General features: G+C 34.4%; 4 protein-coding genes across 4 annotated transcripts; 3 read left to right on the top strand and 1 right to left on the bottom strand.

Annotated features, from left to right (window-relative positions):
- Nucleotides 1-661: 661 nt before the first annotated feature.
- On the top strand, nucleotides 662-2,493 carry LOC118032400 (geranylgeranyl diphosphate reductase, chloroplastic). The gene has a single exon (XM_035037106.2). It carries the CDS (start codon nucleotides 792-794, stop codon nucleotides 2,154-2,156), a length of 1,365 nt encoding a protein of 454 aa, XP_034892997.1. The 5' UTR covers nucleotides 662-791; the 3' UTR covers nucleotides 2,157-2,493.
- Nucleotides 2,494-6,067: 3,574 nt separating this feature from the next.
- LOC118032401 (protein LIGHT-DEPENDENT SHORT HYPOCOTYLS 1) lies at nucleotides 6,068-7,130 on the bottom strand. Its single transcript, XM_035037107.2, has one exon. The coding sequence runs from the start codon at nucleotides 6,831-6,833 to the stop codon at nucleotides 6,282-6,284; it is 552 nt and encodes a 183-aa protein (XP_034892998.1). The 5' UTR covers nucleotides 6,834-7,130; the 3' UTR covers nucleotides 6,068-6,281.
- Nucleotides 7,131-10,888: 3,758 nt separating this feature from the next.
- Nucleotides 10,889-17,984, top strand: LOC118032402 (probable apyrase 6). The gene is made up of 8 exons (XM_035037109.2): nucleotides 10,889-11,819; nucleotides 12,146-12,258; nucleotides 12,913-13,020; nucleotides 13,472-13,526; nucleotides 15,249-15,407; nucleotides 16,138-16,235; nucleotides 16,547-16,743; nucleotides 17,306-17,984. Exons 1-8 carry the CDS (start codon nucleotides 11,192-11,194, stop codon nucleotides 17,574-17,576), a joined length of 1,629 nt encoding a protein of 542 aa, XP_034893000.1. The 5' UTR covers nucleotides 10,889-11,191; the 3' UTR covers nucleotides 17,577-17,984.
- Nucleotides 17,985-18,632: 648 nt separating this feature from the next.
- LOC118032404 (T-complex protein 1 subunit eta) lies at nucleotides 18,633-24,635 on the top strand. The gene is made up of 14 exons (XM_035037111.1): nucleotides 18,633-18,790; nucleotides 18,884-19,144; nucleotides 19,609-19,734; nucleotides 19,813-20,016; nucleotides 21,026-21,195; nucleotides 21,326-21,461; nucleotides 21,971-22,087; nucleotides 22,207-22,326; nucleotides 22,409-22,507; nucleotides 22,600-22,689; nucleotides 23,220-23,307; nucleotides 23,476-23,564; nucleotides 23,652-23,726; nucleotides 24,176-24,635. The coding sequence occupies exons 1-14, from the start codon at nucleotides 18,776-18,778 to the stop codon at nucleotides 24,269-24,271; spliced, it is 1,686 nt and encodes a 561-aa protein (XP_034893002.1). The 5' UTR covers nucleotides 18,633-18,775; the 3' UTR covers nucleotides 24,272-24,635.
- The last annotated feature ends 4 nt before the right edge of the window (nucleotides 24,636-24,639 follow it).

Genomic DNA, 24,639 nt, shown 5'->3' with positions numbered 1-24,639 from the left:
CATTTATATTTTAATATATTTCATGTTAAATTTATTTTTATATAATTATGCAACTAATTTAGATATTTTATATATAATATAATTATGATGTTATTAATTATATAATTAATATGAGTAATTTATAAAAATAATATAAAATTTAATGAAATAATATGAAAGTTAAAAGATATAATTTAAAATTAAACTTAAAATTTATTTATATGAATATTTTTAATTTTCAGTTTTATATGTTACTGTTAAAATTTTTAATTTTTTAGAAGTAAATTTAAATTCAAACTTTGAAAAAAACCATTAATATTTTAAATTTTGATTTTCAATTTTTTTTTTTAAAAAATCATGCTTTGAAAAAATTTAAAACAAGAACAAGTTTATTTCCTTGTTTTAAAAAAAATATATATTGTTGACCAATGGATATAAAAATAGCAATTGGCAAAGTTATTTTTTTTTTGGCTATTTCTACAATAACATGTAGAAATAACTCCTCTCAACTTAAAAAGCCATTTTGGCTTTTCAATTGGCTGCTGGGAATACTTAATTAGAGAAACAAAACTAAAAAAAATACTATTTTTTTTTTGCCTCCTCGGTTGGAGATGCCTAAGATCACTGGTGAATTTAAGTTAATTATTTTTATGAAAACGATGACATTAAAATAATCAAACAAACATTAAAATAATAATTAAAAAAATGATTCTCTTTCTCTCCCCTAAACCCAACTCCATCACATTCCAAGCTGCCCATTATCACTCTCTTCACACCCATCTACAAACCCTAAAAAACTTAGCATTAACACCATGGCCGCACTAGCTCTAACCCACAACCTTCATCTCACTCCAACCCTACCTCTCAAAGCCACAAAACAACACCAGCAACCAAAACCCAAAACTCTAACAATCACCGCCACCTCATCCAGCCCCCTCTCTGGCCGCAAACTCCGCGCCGCTGTGATCGGCGGCGGACCAGCAGGTTCGTCCGCCGCAGAAGCCTTAGCCGCCGGAGGAGTTGAAACCTTCCTCTTCGAGCGTAGCCCTTCCACAGCTAAGCCATGTGGTGGAGCCATCCCTCTATGCATGATCGACGAGTTTTCCATCCCTCTTCACCTCATCGACCGACATGTCACTCGCATGAAGATCATCTCTCCTTCGAACCTGACCGTTGATTTCGGATCCAAAACTTTAAAGTCTCATGAGTTTATCCCCATGATGCGCCGCGAAGTACTGGATTCGTTTCTCCGGTCTCGTGCTCAATCCAACGGTGCTCAATTTATCACTGGCCTTGTCACGGATATTGAGGTGCCTGATTTTTTATCTTCAAAACCCTATGTTATCCACCACACTATTAATAATCGTAAACGATCATTAGCCGTTGATTTGATTGTCGGGGCTGATGGGGCTAATAGCAGGGTAGCGAAGGTTATCAATGCAGGGAATTACAGATGTGCCATTGCTTTTCAAGAGAGGATCAAATTACCGGATGAGAAAATGGAGTATTATCATAATCTCGCAGAAATGTATGTTGGGAATGACGTGTCGCCTGACTTTTACGCGTGGGTGTTTCCAAAATGCGACCACGTGGCGGTGGGGACGGGCACGGTGTGTGCGAGGCGGGATATTAAGGTGTATCAAAGAGGGATCAGGGAGAGGGTTAAAGAGAAGATTAAGGGTGGCAGAGTGATTAAAGTGGAGGCTCACCCGATCCCGGAGCAACCGCGTCCGAGGCGTGTGCGTGGACGTGTGGCGCTTGTTGGGGACGCGGCGGGGTATGTGACCAAGTGTTCGGGAGAAGGAATATATTTCGCGGCGAAATCCGGTAGAATGTGCGGGGAGGCTATCGTGAAGGCTTCAGAAGGGGGGGAGAGGATGGTCAGTGAGGAGGATTTGAAGAGGGAGTACTTGAGAAAATGGGACAACAAGTATGTGAATACTTTCAGGTTCTTGGATTTGTTGCAAAGAGTGTTTTATGGGAGTGATGTGGGTAGAGAGGCATTGGTGGAGTTATGTGGGGATGAGTATGTGCAGAGGATGACATTTGATAGTTACTTGTACAAGAAGATGGCTAGTGGAGATACATGGGATGATGTGAAATTGGTTTTGAATACTTTTGGGAGTTTTATGAGGTGTAAGGTTGTTGGAAGAGAGATGGAGGCTTTGAAGCTGTAGGCATGGAGTTTTTTTTTTTTTTTTTGAAACTCTTTTGGGGCAAGTACTTTGCTGTATAATAACCCTTTGGGATCGATGTATATGAAGCTTTTGTCGAAGCAAAGATGTCCTTGATGAATGTTGCTGTGTTCATGCAGGCCACTTTTCTTTTTTTCCATGGCGAGGAAGAAGGTAGAGTGGATGTAGCAAGCCTCTTAATTTCAACATCTTGCTTTGGAAATTCGGAGTAATTAACTAGTAAAATTATGTACCTCCTGCGTGTAATTTCCCTCAACATGATGACAGGTGGATGTCTAATAAAAGTGCATGCATGTTGCAGGCTAATGATTTTGTTGGATATGTTTCTAGATTAATTCTAGATTTAGTTTTTGCATATTTTCTTAATACTTTATCAATCACTTTGGGATTGAAACCAAGCTCGCACAAAAGCTAAAACTGAATTTTTGATGAAAAATGAATTTTTAAATTTTTTTATTTATTTGAAATTAAAAAAGTGTTTTTTTATAATTTAAGTGGAAAATATTTTCTAGAAATTAAAAATTTTAAAAATATTATGTTATTTGTTGATTATATTAAATTTAATTCATAAATATTAAATTTAATTCATAAACTTTGATTATATATATTTAATTTGTTTTGAATTTTTTTTTTTTAATTTTATCTCTTATAATTTGATTTAAGTTGATTATTTTTTTAATATCAACTTTGATTTTTATTTTTATGATTGTTATTTGTTTCTCTTATTATTTTTTAATTAAAATTTTTTATCTATCAAATTTTGTTTTTCTTTTATTTTTTTTTTAAAAAATTTATAAAATTATATATATTATTATATTTTAATTTCATCATCTTTCAATTTTTTTATCAGTTAGAATTTGATTTTTATTATTTTATTGTTATTTATTTTATTTGAGAGAATTTATGAAATTAGTTTTTTTTTTTAATTTTATTTTTCTTCAACTTTTTAATTTGTAAGATTTGATCCTTCATTATTATAATAATCTTGAAAAAAATATTAACAATTTATTTTGCAGTTTATTTTTCATGATATAATTGAACACTAGAAAAATATTTTATAACTTTTTTTTCATAATACTACTAAATATTAAAAAATAATTTGATTTTTAAGAACTTCACTTTCCAGCTACTTTCTCAACAAACAAGCAAATAAACAAACAAAACAATTAATGTTATATTTTCAAATCATTTTGATGTGCTGATCTCAAAAATATTTTTTTTGGATTTAATGACATTTATTGGATTTCAACTATTGTGATCAAGGAATCAGTGGTCCTTTTCTTTTTTTCTCAAAGAGGTGACTGGTCGAGGAGGAATGGGCTGGAGGACTGTGGAGGGAGAGGGTTAAAAGATGCATTGGAAAGTTGGAGGGATATTGATTGAAAACTTGGTATTCTGCAGGTAATTTCCTCCAAGCTTCCAGCTTGAAGACAATTGATTTTGTTAAGAGTTCAGAATGTGTGAGATCTTACAGGCTGCAGGACAGAGTTCCTCAACATTAGGAGTCCCAGTTAAGCCTCTCTTAAGTGCTTCGTTAATTGTTGCCAAAGGCACTGCAGGACCAATCTGAAAAATGTCGGGTGGCTTCTTCTGTTTTATAATAATCACTTACAGTGCTCCTCTTTGATAGAAGGTTAGCTGGCTATGTAACGTAAAATTAAATATAGTTTATTATTATTATTTTTTATGATCGTATGGGTGTCCAGATTAATCTACATGTATCTTGATTAATTTTATAGATTCTAAAGTTAACGATCATATAAATTTGTAGTAATTTTAAGATTTATGAGATCAATAATAATTTTTAAAAAAAACTTAAAATTTGAAATCTAATCTAATTAAGTTACACTTCTTCAATTATATTATCACAGATGTTAGGCATGAAAAGAGGGGAGGATTTTCTATATATGTTGTATAATTCAAACTTATTTCTTCTAGCACTGCAATATCTTAAAAAACTGTAGAAGAACTTAACTTAATAAAAGAACCAAACTAGTCAGTTTGGTTTGATTTTGTTTTACATTTGTTAAAACCAAATAAATAATCTAATTTAAATCAAATTAGCCTTTAGTTTTTTTAATACAGATTTTGATTGATTGAATGGATTTTTTGTTTATAATTCATTTTTATTTGTTTTTTTTTAAAAAAACTATGAAATTGAAATCCAACTTAACTGATTTATCAGATTTCTTTAACAAAATTATATATAAAAAATAATAATTCAAAAAATATTATATTTAATTAATTTTAAATTGATTTTTACTTGCAAATAAACTTTCAGACTTTCCCATAATTAGCATTTCATCACTTGGGATATGTAGAGAAAGAAAAAAGAAAATTAATGAAATTAATTTTTCTTTTTCTAAATAAAAGGCTCAAATTGTTTTAATATAAAGTCAGTATTTTTTTACCAAGAAATCTAATTTTTGGTTTTCATAATTGTAGATTTAAAAGAAACTTAATGATGATGTGAATTTGCTTTTTACCTAGATTGATATTACTAGAACTAAAATAATATCGAATAACATGAATGTCTTTATAAATTTTATTAAATTAATTCTAAGAGTCAAAGTGAAAAAAAAAAAAAAACATTATTTTCTTTCAAAGTAAATTACATTTATCTTAATTTTGATACAAGTAATTTAGTAAACAATAAATTAATTAGACCATAAATAGGTTATTTTTTTTAGTAACCCATTTAAATATTTAGATTAGACCATAACAAGGTCTAATCCAATAAACAATAATGAGGTTAACAAGTTTAAAATTGTACAGATAATCTTCTTTTAATTTCTAAATCTCCACCCATCGTTTTAGAACTTATTTGAAATTATGGTAGCGGTGACGATTCAAAGTATTTTTTATTTAAAAAGTATCAAAATTTTAAAGTTTTTTTATTTTTTTTAAAAATTATTTTTTAACATCGACATATCAAAAAGATCTAAAAACATAAAAAAAATTATTTAAAAAAAATTAAAATTTTTATAAATACAGTTTGCACCACATTTCCAAACATGTTATAGCACCCGAAAAATCTTGTAGAGTATTGCATTGCCACTTCTCACCCATAAATCAATTCATCAAAAGAAATAAAAGACTATAAATTTATCGAACAACATCCAATCTAGTACCTGGTTCAATCTACGTAAGGTAGTGATAAAATCTTTAAAAATAAATAAATAAATAAATGTTTGGATTGATTCTTACCTGAGTTTTGGGCCAAATAGCTTGCCAAAATTCACAAATTGGCTTTGTTTGCTGGTTAAAATCTCTTTAGAAAGTGGATTTGCCTTTAGCATCAACAAAAAGTTCGTCTGCCAACTACCCGCAAAAGCCAAAACTTCTCGCACCTTTTGTGCTCGGACTAATTGAGAGGAGAGCTAGAGGAAGTTTTACGACTCTCTCATTTTTTATTTGGTTTCAATTTCAATTTTCATTTTCATTTTTTCTGATGATTTTTTTTTAAAAAATTGTATTCATTTCCAACATTAATGGAAGATCTTCCTATTTAAAAAAAACAGAGAAGAGAATGTATATATTATGTAATTTGAAAATGATTAATGTCATAAATCTTATGAATAACATTAAAGACATATATGATCAATGATTAGTAATGTGTCTCGCCCTAATATATCTCGAATTATTATAATGTTTGTAAATTTAGTATGATGATCCTTATTTTCTTATTAATTCGAGAAATTACAAAAAAAAATCGTGGAAATTAATATGCAAGTTATGTTTCCCATAAATACATATTTTTAAAAAAGTAGAAATAATAATTCTCGGTTTCAAATTAAGTTCAATAATGATAATAATTGTATAGAGATATTCAGCTACCATATATATGTTTTTCATAGAAATATATTGCTAAATTTAAGCAGATCGATTTTGTTCAATTAGCAATATCATTATCATGGTTTAAATTAGATATCAACATTATACAAGCATATGTGTAGATCCAATATCATCTAGCTAGTACGTAGTTATGTTGGCATACATACCATACTAATTTATTATAATATGAATAAAAACTTATTTCTTTATTGTAGTATATATGCTATCATCACCAAGATTAATCCACGGGCTGCTATTTATTATCAGATGATTCTAGCTTGTGGTGGTACCGTTGTTCCCTTCAGCTTGCTTAGACGTCCTCTTGCGCTTCTTTGTATAGCTAACTCCTCTTGATTTAGCTTGAAAATCCCTCACCTCCCTCAAGTAAATCCTCACCGCTCTAGCACCAAAGGGATTCTCTTCAGGCTTCCCTCCATGAGCCTCATAGGCTGCTCTAAGTCGTCCAATGAGCGCGTCGAGACTTCCCCAGGCTTGTCGGAGCGGGCAAGGGCACAGTGCTGGTGGCTTAGGGTGGCCAAAGAACTGACAAGTCTGGTGGTGGACCTTCGTCTTGCCAAACTGGTCAAGGTAACAAAGGAATTCAAGGACATGGGTGCCGTTGCACCTGGGAAATGAGAGGGGAGGCTTGTGGTTTCTAAGGTACTGGCAGAAAGTGTTCCAGTCTCTACGCTTCTGGTTCTCATAGCGGCTAGGAGTAGAAGATATGGCGCTAACTGTGGTGGGAGCAGCACTGTTTGGGTTAGGGTTCATCATTATGGGGCTTGATGAATATTTAGGTGCTGTTGACGGGGTGGATATATCCATCAATGCAAATGAAGATCTAGGCACTTTAGGGTCTTGGCGGGTATATATATAGCCTACAGAGAGAGCTAGAGTTGTTGCTGCAGGAGGAATGTTCTTATTCTAGGGTTTTCTCTCCTCGATCTTGTTTGGTTGCTTACAATTTGTGATCAGGAAGGGAAAAAAAGACCCGAGACAGAAAATTTTCCCGATTCCCTAAATGTTTTCAAAGGATACCAGATCCCAAATTTTCTTTTCATCAATTAGATGTGCAAGCAACTGATAGCTAGGATCCATTGGCACATATACTATAGTCTGCCTCAATATACAAAGATGAGAATATATAGGCATTTTCTTTTCCATCAGATCAGGACATGCAAGCTTGGCATATATAACCAGGGGCAATAGCGACCAAGAGCAGCGCAAAGCCAAGGACCGGGTGGTCGTCTAGCTGATCATTTGTAGTTTCATTTCTATAGTACTATCAAAACCTAATAGGTTAATTATTCAATAGAATTTACAATTTCCAAGCTCAAACTACCGAAATGCCCCCCTGGAACTTAAGAGTAAAGTTCAAGCATTTGCTTACATAGAGAGCGATAACAACATGGATAATATAGGAACCTTCACAGCAATTGCTATGTGCTTCCATCCAAAAGTCCTGTACCGTTATTTCCCTACATTCCATTTTCGCGACCGAAGGTGTAGCTTCTTGTCACCTTTTAATACCGTACAGTACTCCCCCAAATTGCTTGCTTACATAACATCTAATTGAGAGGCAAAATTGCTTGATAAAACGATGGATGCAATGCCTCCTCCTCCTGCAATTAATGTGTTTGTTTACGCTGTGCAAATTAACTATATTCTGCATTAAAAAACATAAAAAATGATAGCCATTGCATAGCCAGATAGATTCCTGGTAATTAAATGACGGATCTATCCTATCATGCATGCCCATGTTCAATGCTGAAAATGGTCCAGGCTAATAACGAAAATGTTTAAAAGTGTAATAATAATTATTTTTTATTTGAAAATATATTAAAATAATATATTTTTTATTTAGATTATAATAAATAAAAATCCAACTTCTTAGTTTAGTAGTTTACAAGAGAGAAGAATTCAATATTTACTGTCACAAGTTAAAATAATTAACAAAAAACCAAGCATGAATGAACCACTGCATCATTTAATTTAATGAAATTATAAAACTTTCAATATCTCTATAACTATTCAAAATAAAATAAAAATGTAATAAAAACAATTCCTAGCAACACTTAACTTGGGCCATGTATCAATGTGGGCTGAGATTTTAAGTTTATTAGACTTCTGGTCTATCTTTGCTTAGGCCCAAATATTCATACCATTAAAGAACTCTAAAAGGCGTGGGGAAAATACTGTAGCTTCCCCATGCCTTTTAATTATACTTATATATAATAATAATTATTATAATTATATTATTATATTATAATTAAGTAATATACTAAAACACGTATCTTTTTCACTGTAGCTAAAGTTTTTATTTTTTTACAATTTTTTTTTAGTTTTTTCTTATGTGGTATTTTTTTTTTGTTTTTGGTTTTTTTTTCTGTAGCAGTTTTTCCTTTTTTTTTTTTACATGTTTTTTTTAATGCGTGGGTTTTTCACTGTAGCAGCTTTGTTTTTTTTTTTTCCTCGCTTTTGTTTCTTCTATTTTTTACATATAATTAAGTAATATACTAAAACACGTAGCTTTTTCACTGTAGCTAAAGTTTTTTTTTGCAGTTTTTTTTTTGTTTTTTCTTTTGTGGCATTTTTTTTTTGTAGCAGTTTTTCCTTTTTTTTTTTCTTTTGATTTTGTTTTTTTTTAAATGTTTTTTCACTGTAGCAGTGTGTTTTTTTTTTAATGCGTGAGTTTTTCATTGTAGCAGCTTTTTTTTTTCCTCGCTTTTGTTTCTTCTGTTTTTTACATATAATGTATCATTGTGCACACAGTAAAACACTTGACTTTTTTCTTTTCTTTTCTTTTTTTTTTTTTCGTTTTGCCCATGGGTTTTTTTTTTTTTGCCTTTTTCTTTGTGTTTTTTTTCAATGAATTTTTTTTATTTAATTTAGTTTGTTAATGTGAAAAAAAATTTAATTTAGTTATCATATTTTCATTATACAAATCTCAAGTTTTTTTATATATTAAGTTGGTTGAGAACTTAGCTTTGTAGCTTTTTTTAAAAAAGAAAAAAAAAACACTATGGATTAATACAGTGTTTTCCTTATATGATTTTTGTTTGGTTGCAGTGTTTCCTCCATATGTTTATTTTTTAAATTATCTTTGTTAAATTTATTTTTTTAATATTAAGTTGGTTGAGAATTTAGCTTTAGCTTTAATTTCCCCCACGTTTTTTCATTATAATTATTATTATATTGTATTATATTATATGGCTGTTTTTTTTAATTTTTTTTTAATGAATTGTTTTTGTTTGATTTAGTTTGTTAATGTTAATTTTTTTTAATTTAGTTATCATATTTTCATGATACGAATCTCGGGTTTGATAAGTTAACCTGATTTGACGAGTTATTTTTTTCATTTAGTTTAGTTTGTTAAAGTTAATTTTTTTTCTATTTAATTATCAGACTTTCATGACACGTATCCTGGGCTTGACGGGTTAACTTGATTTGATGGGTTAACATGGTTAATTCTGGGTAAACCCATCATTTTTTTTTCTATTTAGTTATCAAACTTTCATGACGCAAATTTCAGATTTTACGGGATAACCTGGTTTAAAGGGTTAACCCCAGTAATTCAATTTCTTTTTCTTTTTCTTCATTAGTTTTTTCATTTCTGTTGATTTTTTTCTTTGTTTTTTTAATTGATCTATTTAATTATCATACTTTTATGATACGACCTTACTGCCAGACCCACATCTAATATTCTTGGGTCCGGTGTTACAAGTTTAATTTTATTATTAATCTTATAAATATTACTCTTAGGTCAGGCGTTGCAGCCAAACCTAAGATTCTTGGGTATAACTTTGTAGAAAAACCCAAGATTTTAAAATTTTTATTTTTTTAATATTTTTTATACAAAAAAAATGACCCACGGCATCGCGCGGGTATTAAAGCTAGTGTGTCAGTAAGACGCGTATATATTATACTAATCCAATATCTCCCGCCGTCTCAAAATTAAATAAAACAAAAACAAAAACACATTTTCTCGAGAAAACTATCAAGATTTTCTCAGAACCCAAACATCAAATCCCTGATCCCTGATGTTAATTAAGGAATTGGAGCTTAACACTGTGTTGAATTGCCTGGCATCATGACCGAAGAACAAGAATAGATTTACTTATTTAACTTTTAAGGAAGGAATTTAGTTGATGAAATTTTAGATTTGTTTTCTAGAGTTTATTAATTCAAATTTTATAAATTTTATATATAGTTTTTATTTTTAGAACTTGTAAAATTAATAAAAAAATATATAAATTAATTCAAATATCTATATTAATAATAATAATAATAAAAAAGACTTACTTCCTCGACTCAATCCGACTCTCACCTGGCAAAGGTCGAAAAAAAAGACATACCTGAATATTTCTGTAATGACTCTGAGACTATGATCCTCCTAAACACGGACGCCATTGGATCAATCCACCTAAAAAATAGTTTGATCCATGGATTTTAAAAAAGCGGGAGGGTCATGATGATACCTTGGCTGCTTTAAAAAGTGTCCAAACATGAAGCATTCGTTCACTTGGATACCAAATATGGTAAACGTTAAACATTATTCAATTATAAATTTATTTTTTTAAAAGTATTTTTTATTTAGAAATATGTTAAAATAATATATTTTTTTTATTTTTGAAAATTTATTTATAATATAAGTAAATTAAAATAGTTTAAAAATATAAAAAATTAATTTTAAATATAAATATATCAAAATTTTAAAAAACATGCGGCTGGAAACAAATACAATCTAAAAGTTGAGGATCTGAAATAAAACTTATTAAAGTTGATACACTTAATTGACAGTTATGAAAATTGATTCAAAACTTAACGTGGATGGGGACCAAACGAAGTTATTTTGACGAGAAAAAATGGGTTTTCTATAACCAACCTGGACCAAAATCCGAATAGATGGGTCATCGGATTATTCACCCGGCTGGCCTGCCCGGATCTTATTGATACAGTTCAAACAGCATGTACTTCAAAAAAACAAACAAGAAGAAAAATTACTTGTCAAATCAGATCATCAAATTTTGAATCTACAAGCAATCCAACAATCATCACTTCTCTTAGCTCTCAACCCTCACGTACTCCCAAAATCTCACCAACAAATGTAACCAGACAAGACAAACCCACGAATCTCCCTCCCTTTGCTCTCCTTTCCAAGTCCCAAAACACACACAAAGACAATGGATTTCTCAGCCCTTCAGTCCAGACCTTCCACAGCATCCTACTTTCCACTTCATCGAACCCAATTACACCCACGCATGCACTCTCTCGCTTCACCCTACCCTCCACAACAACAAAGCACCAAATCCCAAAAAGCCCGCAAATTTTTAATCCTTCTAGCCACCCTTTTCACCATCCCTTTCCTTTTTTACCTTTTTTCTACAGCCCAGAGGACCCACCGTTCCTCCAAGTTTGCCAACCCGAATACCCGTTTTTTTAGTGTTGTTATTGATTCGGGGCGGGGCGGGTGTAGAGTCCGGGTATATCAGTTGTTGGGGGAGGGGAATGTGGGTTTTATTAATGGGCAGTTGCCACTGATTACTGGGTCAATGAAGGTTAGGCCTGGATTGGGTGGGTTTGTGGAGGATCCTGATAGTGCGGGTGGGTTGATTGAGGGTCTGGTTGAGTTTGCGAAAAAGTGGGTTCCAAGGAGGGAGTGGGGGAATGCTGGGGTGCAGTTGATGGTTAGCGGTAAGGAAATGGTGGGTTTGGAAGGGAAGGTGAAAGAGAGGATCTTGGAGGTGTGCAGAAAGGTTTTGAGGGCATCCGGGTTCGCGTTTAAGGACGAGTGGGCACGTGTTATTGAAGGTTTGTGATAATGTGTTTAGCTTTGTTTTGATTGTTTGTGGTATTAGGATTGTAATTTGATCCGGGTTCTGATAACGAGGGGTGTTTAAGTTAGATATGTTGATTTTCGCTTTGTAACTTAATATTGTTAGCTGGTAAATGAAATACTAACGAGTGAAAGGTCAGCTGATCTTGCTATGCGTTGACGTGTTTAGTGTAGGGAGATAATAGATTTGATATAGGGACTATGCAGAGGGTTAAGTGGTCTTCAGTTTTAATGGTTTTCTTAGGAAAGTTTAATGAGTGATGCTGATTTGAATGACATGTTCATGTGGTCTTTGATGCAGAAGAAGAAAGGGGTGTTTACTCTTGGGTTGCCGTGAACTATGTTCATGGAAGTTTGGGAAGTGAAGCTGACAAAACCACTGGGATAGTAGAACTTGATGGCAATTCTTTGCAGGTTCTTTTATTGCCTTTCTTTTTATTGCCTGTAATTGCTGTCTACCTGCGTAAATGATGGAAATAGCATAAATGCGTTTTTTGGTGGTTGACGTATTGGTGTTTTGTATCGTTAATTAATTGTAGGAATAGTGTATCGTTCACACTTGGTAACACATGGTTTGGAATTCGTAGAGTGAAATTGAATGAAGAAGTAGAAAAACAGGAGGGAGAAAGGACAAAAAAAAGTGGGGAGAAGGGACAGAAAGGAGGATTCTATTGTGCAATGTTACACAACAGATGTCATAGCCAAATATCAACATCGACAATGGTGGTTGGTGGTTACATGTGTTGTTTTAGACCTATCAATTCAAAACAGAGGTTATTAATGTACATTATAACAGGACCTTAAAATCCCATCATGTATAGCTGCTATCACTCTGTTTTATGTTAGCTGGAAGACTAATTTGCTTAAACACGTGAACAAAAAGTAGTCAATAATGGGATTGTGTTTCATACAAGTAAGTAGATTTATGGGCCTAAGGTTGCTAGTGATTCATGATACTGCAGCACCTTTCTCTTATAATTATATTGGAACCCAAATATGTTGCTGCAACTTTGTTTGGATATATGTTATTCTTTTTTGGAATTTGAACGATGTAACTAATAAATGCAGATTACATTTGCCTCAAGAGAAGTAGCACAAGTGCAATCTTCACGGAAGATCAAACTGGCTAGAGTTATTTACAACCTTCAGGCACAAAGCTTGCCAAAATTTGGCCAGGTGTGTCCATACGTATTGCTTTGCTGATTATCAAAATGTCAAATTTTCATCTTTTTTTTTTTTCCAGTCACTTTTCTGATTAATGTATGCTATAAAATATCAATCTGACATTCTGCTAGAAACAACCATTAACAAAATTTCTTTCAATTCTGCTCTTGCAAGATTGAAATACAACATCTTCTGCCATAGGTGAGGGAACTTGAGATTTTTCATTAAAAATTTGAAGACTATGTTTGGAATAGAGGGTTTCAAGTGGGGAAGGAATGTTTGCTTGGGAGCCTTTTACGCTTAATAAAAAGGAAACTGAAGGGGATGGGAGGGTTTATCATCTAAGGATGGAATGCAATCATATTGTCTGTGTGTTCATTTGCTGCTATTTCGTTATTGGCATTTTGCAACAAATTTGTTGTAGAAGGCGCCTAACTAGGGAAGGACCATCGTTTTTGTACAGGATGCAGCATGGGAATCACTACATGAGCGACACAGCTCTAGAGATGTGAGTTCATGTAAGTTTTTGTGCTGACCTTTTCTTGCAGAATACTGTTATTTGAAGACTGAGTTTAGTGGGTTTCTAAATCAAGGAGCATTGCAGCTTGTACCATATTTTGTCATAGTAGCTTTAGCGACCCCGCTATTCCATTTGTTGTCAAAGCAGAAAATGGGCCCAGATGTTGTCTTTGACTACATCCATTGTGGTTAGGGGTGTTCACAATCCGGTCCAGGCTAAAAAATCCAACCAAACTGGGTTTATAATTTTTGAGAAATTTGACCTGGACCGAACCAAAAACTGGTTTGGTTTGGTCTAAGTCAGTTTTTTCAGTTGAAAACCGGGAGACCTAATGCCTTTCAAATGGGCTTGTTTTTTGGGTTTTTAATGGGCCTATTTTAAAATGGGCTTCTGTTGCTTGGAATTAGAAGAGGAAGGTAGGGTTCCTGAAGTCTGCAAAATCCTAGCCAGCCTCTTCTGTCTGCTACAGAAATTCTTCACATCAGTACCAGTCCTTCCCGGCAAATACATAGCAATTCTTGCCCATTTGGGCATTTGTTCCCAAATTCTGCTCAGGATTCTATAACCACCCTCTCTTCCTCCACTGAAAACTTGCACCCACTGTAAAATCACACAGACACAACCAAAAAAAGAAAAAAAAAATCAAGAGGAAATACCATCTCTGGACAATCACACATTATTGTATTGGACTAAAAATAAAGAGAAGCGAAAACAGCCCAGGATCAAAATCTTGATAATTTATCACTAAATGCATGTAAAATTGCAAAAGGTTGAAAATATAATTAACCAAGTTAATTTGATACTCATTTTTTCAAGTTGGGTCTAAGCTTATTAACCCAAGAAAGATGACAAGACTGGCCAGTTCTATGTAAAAGGATTTTGGATCGAATGGAGCTCCAATCTCTAGGACCATATTTTTTAACATGGTTAATCAGTACATCTTCTTCATCTTTCCATGGCCCTTTTCTTATTTTCCGACCACTAGACATTTGCTTCTCTGTCTCTTTCTGTCTCTCCATGACATAGGAGTCTATATGTTTTTGAAGATTAGAAAGAAACGTGCTTTTTTTTCTTTTTTTGTTCTTTGTTATTGTGACCATAGATCAGAGAAATAGAGGGGGAGGTTGTGGGGGAGGAGAGCAAACTTTTGAGAGAGAGAGAGGAAGGTGAGGGTGGATGTGGGAGGAAAGGAAATGAGTGAATTAGGGTTTCAGAGAAAATAAGCCTTTTATACTCTGGGTGGTTTGGTTTGAGCTACAAACTGAACTGTTTCGATTCGGTTTGAACAGTTCAGAAGTTTGAACCCAACCCCAAACCGAACCTGAAATTTTTTGGGTTTTTTTTTCTTGGCTCAGTTTTTTCGTTTAATTTTTTTTTCCAGCTTTCTCGGTTGTTCGGTTTTTTTTTTAACATCCCTGATTGTGTTTGTGGAAATACTTTCAAATCTGTAACTCTGTTCTCAAAGAAAAGTGTGGCTGCAAAATATATGGTTTGAATTGTGAACACTACATCTCTAATTTACGTTGAAGAGGAAAGAATTTACCTTAAATTATGTGGCCACATTTTGCATATTTCACTCTTGGTGGTGATATATTACATGTATGAGTCCTCGTTTTAGTGACATACATTTATTGCATGCATGATTGATGTTCTAATTTCAGAGTTGAAAAATGCCCTTGGATCACCAATCATAGCAAGTACCGTTATATTTATTGTGCAGCATCAATATATAGGGAGGGTTTTGTTGGTAACCCTTGCATTCCCCAAGGATATGAGCTGGCATCCAATACAAGTGGCCCAAAACTTCTGATGTCTCATGGAACTGGAAACTTTACTGCATGCAGACTTGAAGTTCGGGCATTGTTGAAGAGCAGACAAGGTATCTTCTGCTCTTTCATCTTGATGGGGTTTTGTGATGCTTGTATGATTCGATCGTATTTTTTTGCACTCTATTTGACCTGTGCTTTATAACGATTCTTGAGCAGAAAGTCTTCCATTTACTTGAGCATTTTGGATTTGGAATATATAGGAGAGAAATATAGAACTTGTGTGTAGCCCATGTTTAGTATTATTGCAAATATAGAACGGTAAAGATGAAAATAATCTCTGCTGTTCTTGAATGGATTTTACTTGCAGGCCGAGTTTACTTGGTAGTCAAAATATGCTTCAAAATTGAACTACTCAACATCCCATTACATTGTTCTAAGCCCCTAACTGGATCAGCTATTCTAAACCTCTGACTTCATCACCTGGCTACCGAGAAAAACTGAAGCTTCTTTTTGTATTCTAATAAACAAAAGATTTCTAAATACTACAAGTATTGAGCTTCTAAGCGATGCTCTTGTTAGCTGTAATCAAAATAATACTAAAGGCGCATGTAACTACACATGCTCAGTTTGTCTTCTATCTGTTCTCTGTACACTCTCAACCATGCAGATTTGTCATTGCTGCAGGCATTTATCTTCTAATAGAGTTATTAATTGTCAGCTGATCTTTTCCTTGGATAAATTGTTTGATGTGTTCAAAAGCCTATTGATTTTTTTAATTTAAAAGAAAATAAAAAAAAACCTTGGTATTAATTCTTTTTTCAATTTTGTTCTTTTATGCAGAGAAATGCCTGCGTCCACCTTGCAACATCGACTCCCCTTTTTTCATGAGGCTACAAGGCAATCCTGTTTCTCAAGACAACTTGTTCTTTGCTTCTGAGGTTTGTGAATAATGACATGACTTGAAATTAAGGGCAACTGTTTTGCTACATAATTTGAAACGCATATCATATGTGTACATTCTTTTATGTATAAAAAATGTACCTATATTATCCTGTTCTTGTATCCATGTTTGTGCTCTATCTCTCTCTCTCTAGTTTTCACTTACAAAAATGGTAGGAGGGTGAACACATTGTAACTGTTCTGACCTGCTTCATCATAGTAGTGCCATACCTAACACATTGCAGACACCCTACAATTTTTTTCTCTAATTGTTACCTTTTCTTGCCTGCAAGTACTAAACCTTGTACAGTTTTTTGGGCTGGTTCCTAGGGTTTCTTTGTTTGAATTAGAGGCAGCTGGGAAACACTACTGTGAAGATGACTGGGATAGACTGAAAGACCAGCATCATGGCATCGATGATTTGGATTTGTTGAGATATTGCTTCTCTTCTGCCTACACAGTGGCACTGCTGCATGACAGCCTTGGAATATCAATGAATGATAAAAGGTACCATTGCTCTCCTTGCACCTATGTCAATCTTCTCCCTGTATTCTTTTGCGAAACTTGCATCTAATTCATCCTGGCCTCAGTTGTTGGTTGGAGATATTTGCAGCCTTGTTTAATATAGCAACCTGTTTCTCTAATCCATGGGAAAACCATCACAAGTTGAAAATGGGAATAAGTTGCACATGGTAAAGTTTCTGGTCAAAACCGCATGCACTCGACTTTAACCGGTCAATCTTGGAGAGACTGGGCCATTGATTTAGCCAAACTTTTCCTTTGAGTTGCAAATGACGTGTCTTGGTTTGAATTAGTAAACTGGTTTTCTAACGTCTTAATGTGTAAACGGTGAATGTGCAGTTGTATGTGCTCGCATGAGCATACATGTTTGTGTGGACGCATAAATGTTTCAAAATGTTTGAGTTTTACCGCCTTTGAGAAAACAGTTTTCTTCAGCATGCTATATTTGATATCCAGCGTAGAAAAAAATCGTCACTAATAAATTATTTGCATAAGAACAATTTTTTTTATACCTGAATCAAAATATCAACCTCATTTTTTTTTGCAGGATTGGATTTGCAAATCATACTGGAAGCGTTCCCTTTGACTGGACTCTTGGTGCTTTCATCTTTCAATCAATGCTGGAGCCCTTTGAATCGGAAATCAATAACCCTGATGAGATTGTTGGAAATGAGTCAGTGACGTACTTCTCATTATTTGCTATTCTTTTAATAGCTTTGCTCGCTGCATTTTTTGTATTGCAATTGCGAAAACCACAGTTAAAAACAATTTATGACCTCGAAAAGGGCCGGTATATAGTCACACGCTTGCCCAGATAATTTTGTACCTCACCTGAGTTCCTGTTCATGCAAGAATGATCTGGAAATTCTGCTGTATCTTTCTGGATTCAATCAATCATTTCTTGATATTAATGTCTTTCTGAGAGAGAGAGAGAGAGAGGCTCGTCCACTGTAACAACAGTTACCATGTCAAGAAGTATAATGGAATGAACAGCAAGGGGTCCCTCTCTTTTCTCAGTGTAGACGAAGATGACCGTGTAAAATAAAACTCAGATGTCTGGACAGTAAAATTTTGTCATCGACTTGTTTGAAAGCTAGTAGTGCTTGGTTCCAGTTTTGGAGTATGGAGTGTGGACTACGGAGGGCTTGCATCAATGCTCCTTGCACAATGGAATTGATGTGAAAAATAAAATTAAATGCAGATGTCTGGACATTAAATGTTTCACATATGTTCTTTTTCCCTGTTCATTCGTTTTTTTTTTTGTCATGTAGTCTTATAAATAAATTAAATTTTTGTCCTATTTAGTTTTGGATCGGTGATCTACTCTCTTGAAAAAGTTTTGTACCAAGCTAGTCTCATCAGCAAAATAGAAGGGTGAGGATGTTTCTTACACGAGGGAATCTTGGCCCTAAAGCCCAGGAAGTTGAAGGATTTGAAATTAGATGTTTTGGGCCAGCCCACGAGAAAATAATATGTAAAGATAAGGCCTTGCAGGAAAGATAGATTGGGTTGAATAAAGCTTGAATCCCTGTCCTATACACGTAAATATCTTATAAAAAACTTTTTTATAAGATTTGAAAATGTTAAAGACTTCCCTTTTTCTTTTCTCTTTTTCCAATTTAAAATTCATTTTTTTCTTTCCATACTAGATCTTAATCTGTCCACCAATTCTTGATTAAGTCCCTAAAAGATTCAACATTTTTAAAACATAAGAATCAATATACCCTACCTACATCTATACATGTCCCTCGTGGATTAAAAAATTATATAGAGAAAAAACTGATAAATTAATTGTTTTTGGACGAGATTGAGAATCAGATAATACATCAGGGATAACAAAGTAATTGCCCAAAACGTTTTTAAAATAAATAAAAAAATCCCAAAATGAACGACAGGCGAACATAGAGAAAAAGCAGAGAGAAAGAACCAGCAAAGCGAAAAAACCCACTCAAAAAAACCAAAACCCTAGCTCTCCCTCTCACTTCACTACTCTCGCGCTCTCTCTCAATCTGCAACAATGGCAGCCATGATGGTAAGCAACGAACTCTCTCTATTTTCGCATCCAATCTGTAACTAACTTACTAACTAACTCACCGACTCTGTTTGTGTGTTGAAACGAGAGCAGCAACCGCAGATCATACTACTGAAAGAAGGAACCGACACGTCGCAAGGCAAAGCGCAGTTACTAAGCAACATAAACGCGTGCACGGCGGTGGCGGATGTGGTGAGGACGACGTTAGGACCTCGTGGTATGGATAAATTGATCCATGACGATAAAGGAAATGTCACCATTTCTAATGACGGCGCTACTATTATGAAATTGCTCGATATTATTCATCCTGCCGCGAAGATCCTTGTTGATATCGCCAAATCTCAGGATTCTGAGGTCATTAATTAATATATATCTATAATTTTGTTGATTATTTTTTTAAATTTCTGTTATTGTTTTCTTTTGACAGTGGAGATGCGAAATGTTGTGCTTGTGTTTTTTCTTTATGTCGGTTTGAATTGATTGTTAATGTGATTTTTCAAGCAAATGTGATACTCGAATATATATTGGGATGAGGCTACTGGTGTTTTCGGCCAGGGGGAGAGTATGTTCTTGGAGAATTAGAGTGGCTTAACTGTTTTGCAAAGAATGAGAAGTTGTGAAGGTTCAGGAGGGGCGTAGAAGAGGTTGATTTTGAAATTTATTGTGTTTGCTAATGGGAGGAAGATTTTTCCGACATTCTTTGTTATTATATGGATGGTTACTTTTTTTAAACTCCTAGAGCATTGCATGAAAAAAAAATACACGGGCTGTTTATTGTTGAAGATAAAAGTTAAACCATTTCTTTTGTTGTGCTACAGGTTGGTGATGGTACTACTACCGTAGTTCTCCTTGCAGGGGAGTTTTTGAAAGAGGCTAAACCTTTTGTAGAGGACGGGGTCCACCCACAAAATTTAATACGGAGTTATCGAACTGCATGCAATTTGGTACGTGATTGTTATATTTGTGGTTGACATGTTGGGACTTGTTTTCTGGCATCTTAAATATTGAAAATGATGTTATAGGCAATTGAGAAGGTCAAAGAACTAGCTTCTAGTATAGAAGGAAAAAGTCTAGAAGAGAAGAAGAGCTTATTGGCTAAATGTGCTGCTACAACTTTATCGTCAAAACTTATTGGTGGTGAGAAGGAGTTCTTTGCATCAATGGTCGTGGATGCTGTGATAGCGATCGGGAATGATGATAGGCTAAATATGATTGGAATAAAGAAGGTAAATGTATATGCTTTCATTGCTTTTCTTCCTATGTTTTGTTGTCTTATTCTTCAAGTTATTTTGTGGTAATTGACAGTTTTATAAATAGCTGAAAAACATAGAATTTGGGAAATCATGTGGGTTTGATTTTGAAATGCTGAGCACATTTTACAATGAGAGCGATTTGTAGAATCGATAATCACGTGGCTATAAATTGTCAAGGCAGCAAGAGATTCTGAACTTGCACTTGGATTGCGTTCATCATCTCAGAATTTCATTCATATTATTGTTTGTGCCAAGCTGGTGGTGTCACAACAACTTTAGGTTGATAAGTTGCTAATCTCTCATCACTTGGAAGCCACCAGGGCTCAAAGCTAGCCTTTTGTTGAATGAAATTTCTAGTTGCTTGCCTCACCTCTCTGATTGGAAACCAGCTGATTTTATGCAATTTTTACACTTCAGTTAGCTCAACTTCTGTTTTTTTCACTATTGTAGAGATGGCTATTCTTCTTAATGACAAGCTCTAGATCTTGGCTGGGTTCTGTGATGTAGGCTGGATTTTACTGCTTAAATCCTCCATTGCTCAGCTTCTTGGAAGACTCAATCAATCAGTTATCATATGGTTGCATGTCGTGGAACTGTCTTTTTTTTTTAGTCGCAGGAGTGATTCTGAATTCTGTTCCCTCAGAGTTCCTTGTCACAGTGTATAGTAGCTTACATGTGATGCTTCAGAATTGATGCATGTCTTTTATTACTTGTTTTTAAGTAAAATTGCTCTGAGTTCTGTCCAAGAAGTTTGGCAATTTATTTGTTCTGTTTTTAAAGGCTGGGATGTTTTCTTAAGTTGTGCCTTTTGGCTACCAGGCTCATTGGTCTCCCCACACCCTCCCCACTTATCTTCTCACATATCAACTTTTTTATTATTCTTTTGGATGGATGACTGGTGTTGGTTTGAAATATTTTCCTGACATTAGTATGCTATGAAAAATCTTGATTTCCTTGAGTGCATGGGTGTTTGCCTCCATAGGTCCCAGGTGGTAATATGCGAGATTCATTTCTGGTGAATGGTGTTGCCTTTAAAAAGACGTTTTCTTATGCGGGGTTTGAACAACAACCAAAGAAGTTTGTAAATCCTAAGATACTCTTACTCAACATTGAGTTGGAGCTGAAATCTGAGAAAGAAAATGCAGAGATAAGGTGGGATCCTTTTTTTGATCTTATGATACATTCATTATGAGAACTCCCCAACTATTTCGGGGTCGAGGCTGTTGCTGTTGATATTTCTTTTAAAAGCTGATTACCCCCTGCTACTTTTCACATGCTGCAGGCTGTCAGATCCATCTCAGTACCAGTCCATTGTTGATGCAGAATGGAATATAATATATGATAAGTTGGATAAATGTGCACAGAGTGGGGCAAAAATTGTTCTTTCACGTCTTGCAATTGGTGATCTTGCAACACAGGTGGGTGTCCTTTGTATCCTAAATGCTCTGATCCATTTCCAAGGTTCTGAACTTCTGATTCTATTGTGAAAATGCATGGCATGAACATCTTCTTTGAGATTTTTTGGTTAATTGTTTAGGTGGTGGTTATTCTTGTATGAGCCTTTTTTTGGTCTTTCTGCTCATAGAATTGTTCTTCAATTTGTCTGTATTTTTTATGACTAGATTTAGCTGCAGGAGTACCTTTTCTCCACAAATATTGCATGCTTGTTTTCTTTTTATTCTAACAGTATTGGTGTAGCTACCAATAAATAGTGGATTATCTCCTGTATGATTTTATATGTTAGTCTCCTTTCCTCATCACAGTGTACTCCTTTTTTATGATGTTGATCAGGTAGTTCATCATATGGAATTTTGAAGGAAGACTTGACTTATTTTAACTCTATGACTATCAGCCTTGCTGAAAACTTTTCTTTTCTGTCTCTTTTGGATTATTAGTGGCATATTAATTATGTTCTCTGTTGTAACAGTATTTTGCTGATCGAGATATTTTCTGTGCTGGTCGTGTAAGTGAAGAAGATCTGCAAAGAGTTGCTGCTGCAACTGGTGGAACTGTACAAACAACTATCAACAACGTAATTGATGAGGTCTAGCATTAACTTGAAAAAACATGTTCAAAGTTTTGATTGTTACATTATATGCTTGTTAACATTTTGTTTTCTTCTTTATTCTCGATTTTCATTCTTGTTTGTTGTTTGGCCAAAAGGTTCTTGGGACTTGTGAGATTTTCGAGGAAAAGCAAGTTGGAAATGAGAGGTTTAATATTTTCAATGGATGCCCTTCTGGAACAACAGCCACTATTGTTCTTCGTGGTGGAGCAGATCAGGTAGGTCACTGTTGAAGTTGTGGCAAATTATTCTGCATTGGTTTATTCTAACTTTGGATTTTCCATACACTATCATTATCAGTTCATTGAAGAGGCTGAACGGAGTCTACATGATGCAATCATGATAGTCAGAAGAGCTATGAAGAACTCAACCGTAGTTGCTGGTGGTGGTGCTATAGATGTATGAAATCCTATTACATGTGATACATCATGAGTATTTATATCTGAACGCATTTTAGATAATAGTGACCAAACCAGTGATTTGCATGGCAGATGGAAATAAGCCGGTACTTGAGGCAGCATGCTCGCACAATAGCTGGGAAGTCTCAGCTGTTTATCAACTCTTATGCAAAGGCCCTCGAGGTAATTAGCTAGTAGTGTGATATGTTTTATTGTGGCATGGACTGCCTTCATGTATGTGGTTTAGAAACTGTGAAAATAACCACAATTATTGTGATCTTATGGATCTTGCTTGACCAGGTAATTAATTTTGAGCTTGTCATAGTTGATATCAAAATCTTTGAAGATTATGCTGTTATAAATTTTACCTGCCATGTCTTATTGGTGAAAATCCACATCTTAATGTTTTCCCATAATTTTTTACTCCCTATCCAATGAGGTCAATCTGGGATTCTGTGCTCAATTACTAAGGAACTCAAAAAATGTACCTGATGATTTCAACTTCCATTCTTGAGCATTTCATGTAACCTTATTTCTATAATGCCCCACCTAAAGCTGAATTTGTGCAAGAGCTAGGTAGTCTCTCGCTCTCCCTGGTTAGCAAAATGAGATCTTGGAGCTGTTTCATTAGTGATGATTTATGCTAAACACTTTAGATTGAAATATGGACTTTGATTATAAACTTAGTAAGGTATTCCACATTCTTGCTGCAGGTTATCCCACGACAACTATGTGATAATGCTGGGTTCGATGCAACTGATGTGCTGAACAAATTAAGACAGAAACATGCACTTCCATCTGGTAGGTGTTCATTTTTACTTATTGTAATTGCCTTTTGAAACATGCCTTGCTTGATGTGCTAAACTACCTTCTTGCTAGTAAAAGGGCTTTATATCAATGGCTTTGTGTAGCAGATCTTTTTCTCCTTCACAGTTTTTGTCATTTAAAAGTAGTAAACTTTTTTAACAGGTGAGGGTGCACCATATGGAGTGGATATCAACACCGGTGGAATTGCAGATTCTTTTGCAAACTTTGTTTGGGAGCCGGCAGTTGTAAAGGTGTCTATATCTTCATTTATTTGATTTGCCTTTTTTTCCCTTCATTTCTGCTTGTTGAACCCTATGTGATTGAAATCCTTGACTCAGATCAATGCTATCAATGCTGCTACTGAGGCTGCTTGTCTGATCTTAAGTGTGGACGAGACAGTAAAGAATCCCAAGGTAATGTTAATGCTGCCTTGTGTTGGTTAGAAATGAAATATTATCCTGAGATCCTTGGGTTGTGGGGTTTGCTCCTTGGGATAATAAGCTGTCCCACTTGGCAATAGCCAACATGTGTACTGTAATTATTAAGTGTACGAGTGAGATTTGCTACACCATAGTACATATCAAGGTACCTTTGTCACTCTCAAATGTTATCCAACGTGCTAAATATGCTACCACATAATACACATATTAAGGTACCTTTGTCTGGAGAAAAAAATGTTTTAAATGTTTGTGTTACTTTTCTATCAGATTATAATGGATTTTGTCGTCCTATATGCGAGCCTGTGCCAAGTTAAATTAAAGCTGAAATTAACCCCTTTTTTTGTGAGCAAAAAATAACTTGGGCCTCTATTCATGCACTTCTGTTTTTAAGCTGATTGTTTCCATCACATTTGATGTTGCAGTCTGAAAGCGCTCAGGGAGAAGCAGCTGCAGGTGCTATGGGTGGACGCGGAGGAGGTGGTTTCCGTGGTCGTGGACGTGGGATGCGAAGACGATGAACTCACTGAATTGCAATTTTTGTTCTCTTGATTTTAGTTTATGATGTATGTATCAATGAGACTGAAATGATCAATCTGAACGTTTGGTATTTTGAATCTGCGTGGCTTTTCTATTTGAAAATTGATCAGTTCACTGATTGGTAGCTACTTTCTGGATTATGGCTGCAGCTTACTTTTGTTTCTTGCCCCTCCCCGTTTGTCTGCAGAGGAGATATTTTGTATTTTTGTTTCCTTTCTTGCTGAGGAAATAGTGAAAAGGCAACAGAACTCGCTCTTTGTTGCATTTTTGTACTTGTATTATTATTCCATCTTGTATTTTTCTGTATTTTAAATATTATGATCAAAATCTTTGTATTTTTCTGTACTTA

The sequence above is a fragment of the Populus alba genome, chromosome 9, assembly GCF_005239225.2.
Source record: "Populus alba chromosome 9, ASM523922v2, whole genome shotgun sequence".
Lineage (NCBI taxonomy): Eukaryota > Viridiplantae > Streptophyta > Magnoliopsida > Malpighiales > Salicaceae > Populus > Populus alba.
Note: the sequence above shows the minus strand (reverse complement) of the source record. Positions and strands in the feature narration are given on the sequence as shown.

Bases quoted from the DNA above. Each gene is read 5' to 3' on its own strand.
- LOC118032400 (XM_035037106.2), top strand. From the start codon at position 792: ATGGCCGCACTAGCTCTAACCCACAACCTTCATCTCACTCCAACCCTA.
- LOC118032401 (XM_035037107.2), bottom strand. From the start codon at position 6,833: ATGGATATATCCACCCCGTCAACAGCACCTAAATATTCATCAAGCCCC.
- LOC118032402 (XM_035037109.2), top strand. From the start codon at position 11,192: ATGGATTTCTCAGCCCTTCAGTCCAGACCTTCCACAGCATCCTACTTT. The intron at 13,527-15,248 runs GTAAGTTTTTGT...TTTATTGTGCAG, and splicing joins CTCTAGAGATGTGAGTTCAT to CATCAATATATAGGGAGGGT. The intron at 16,744-17,305 runs GTACCATTGCTC...TTTTTTTTGCAG, and splicing joins ATATCAATGAATGATAAAAG to GATTGGATTTGCAAATCATA.
- LOC118032404 (XM_035037111.1), top strand. The intron at 21,196-21,325 runs GTGGGATCCTTT...CACATGCTGCAG, and splicing joins AAAGAAAATGCAGAGATAAG to GCTGTCAGATCCATCTCAGT. The intron at 23,308-23,475 runs GTAGGTGTTCAT...CTTTTTTAACAG, and splicing joins GAAACATGCACTTCCATCTG to GTGAGGGTGCACCATATGGA.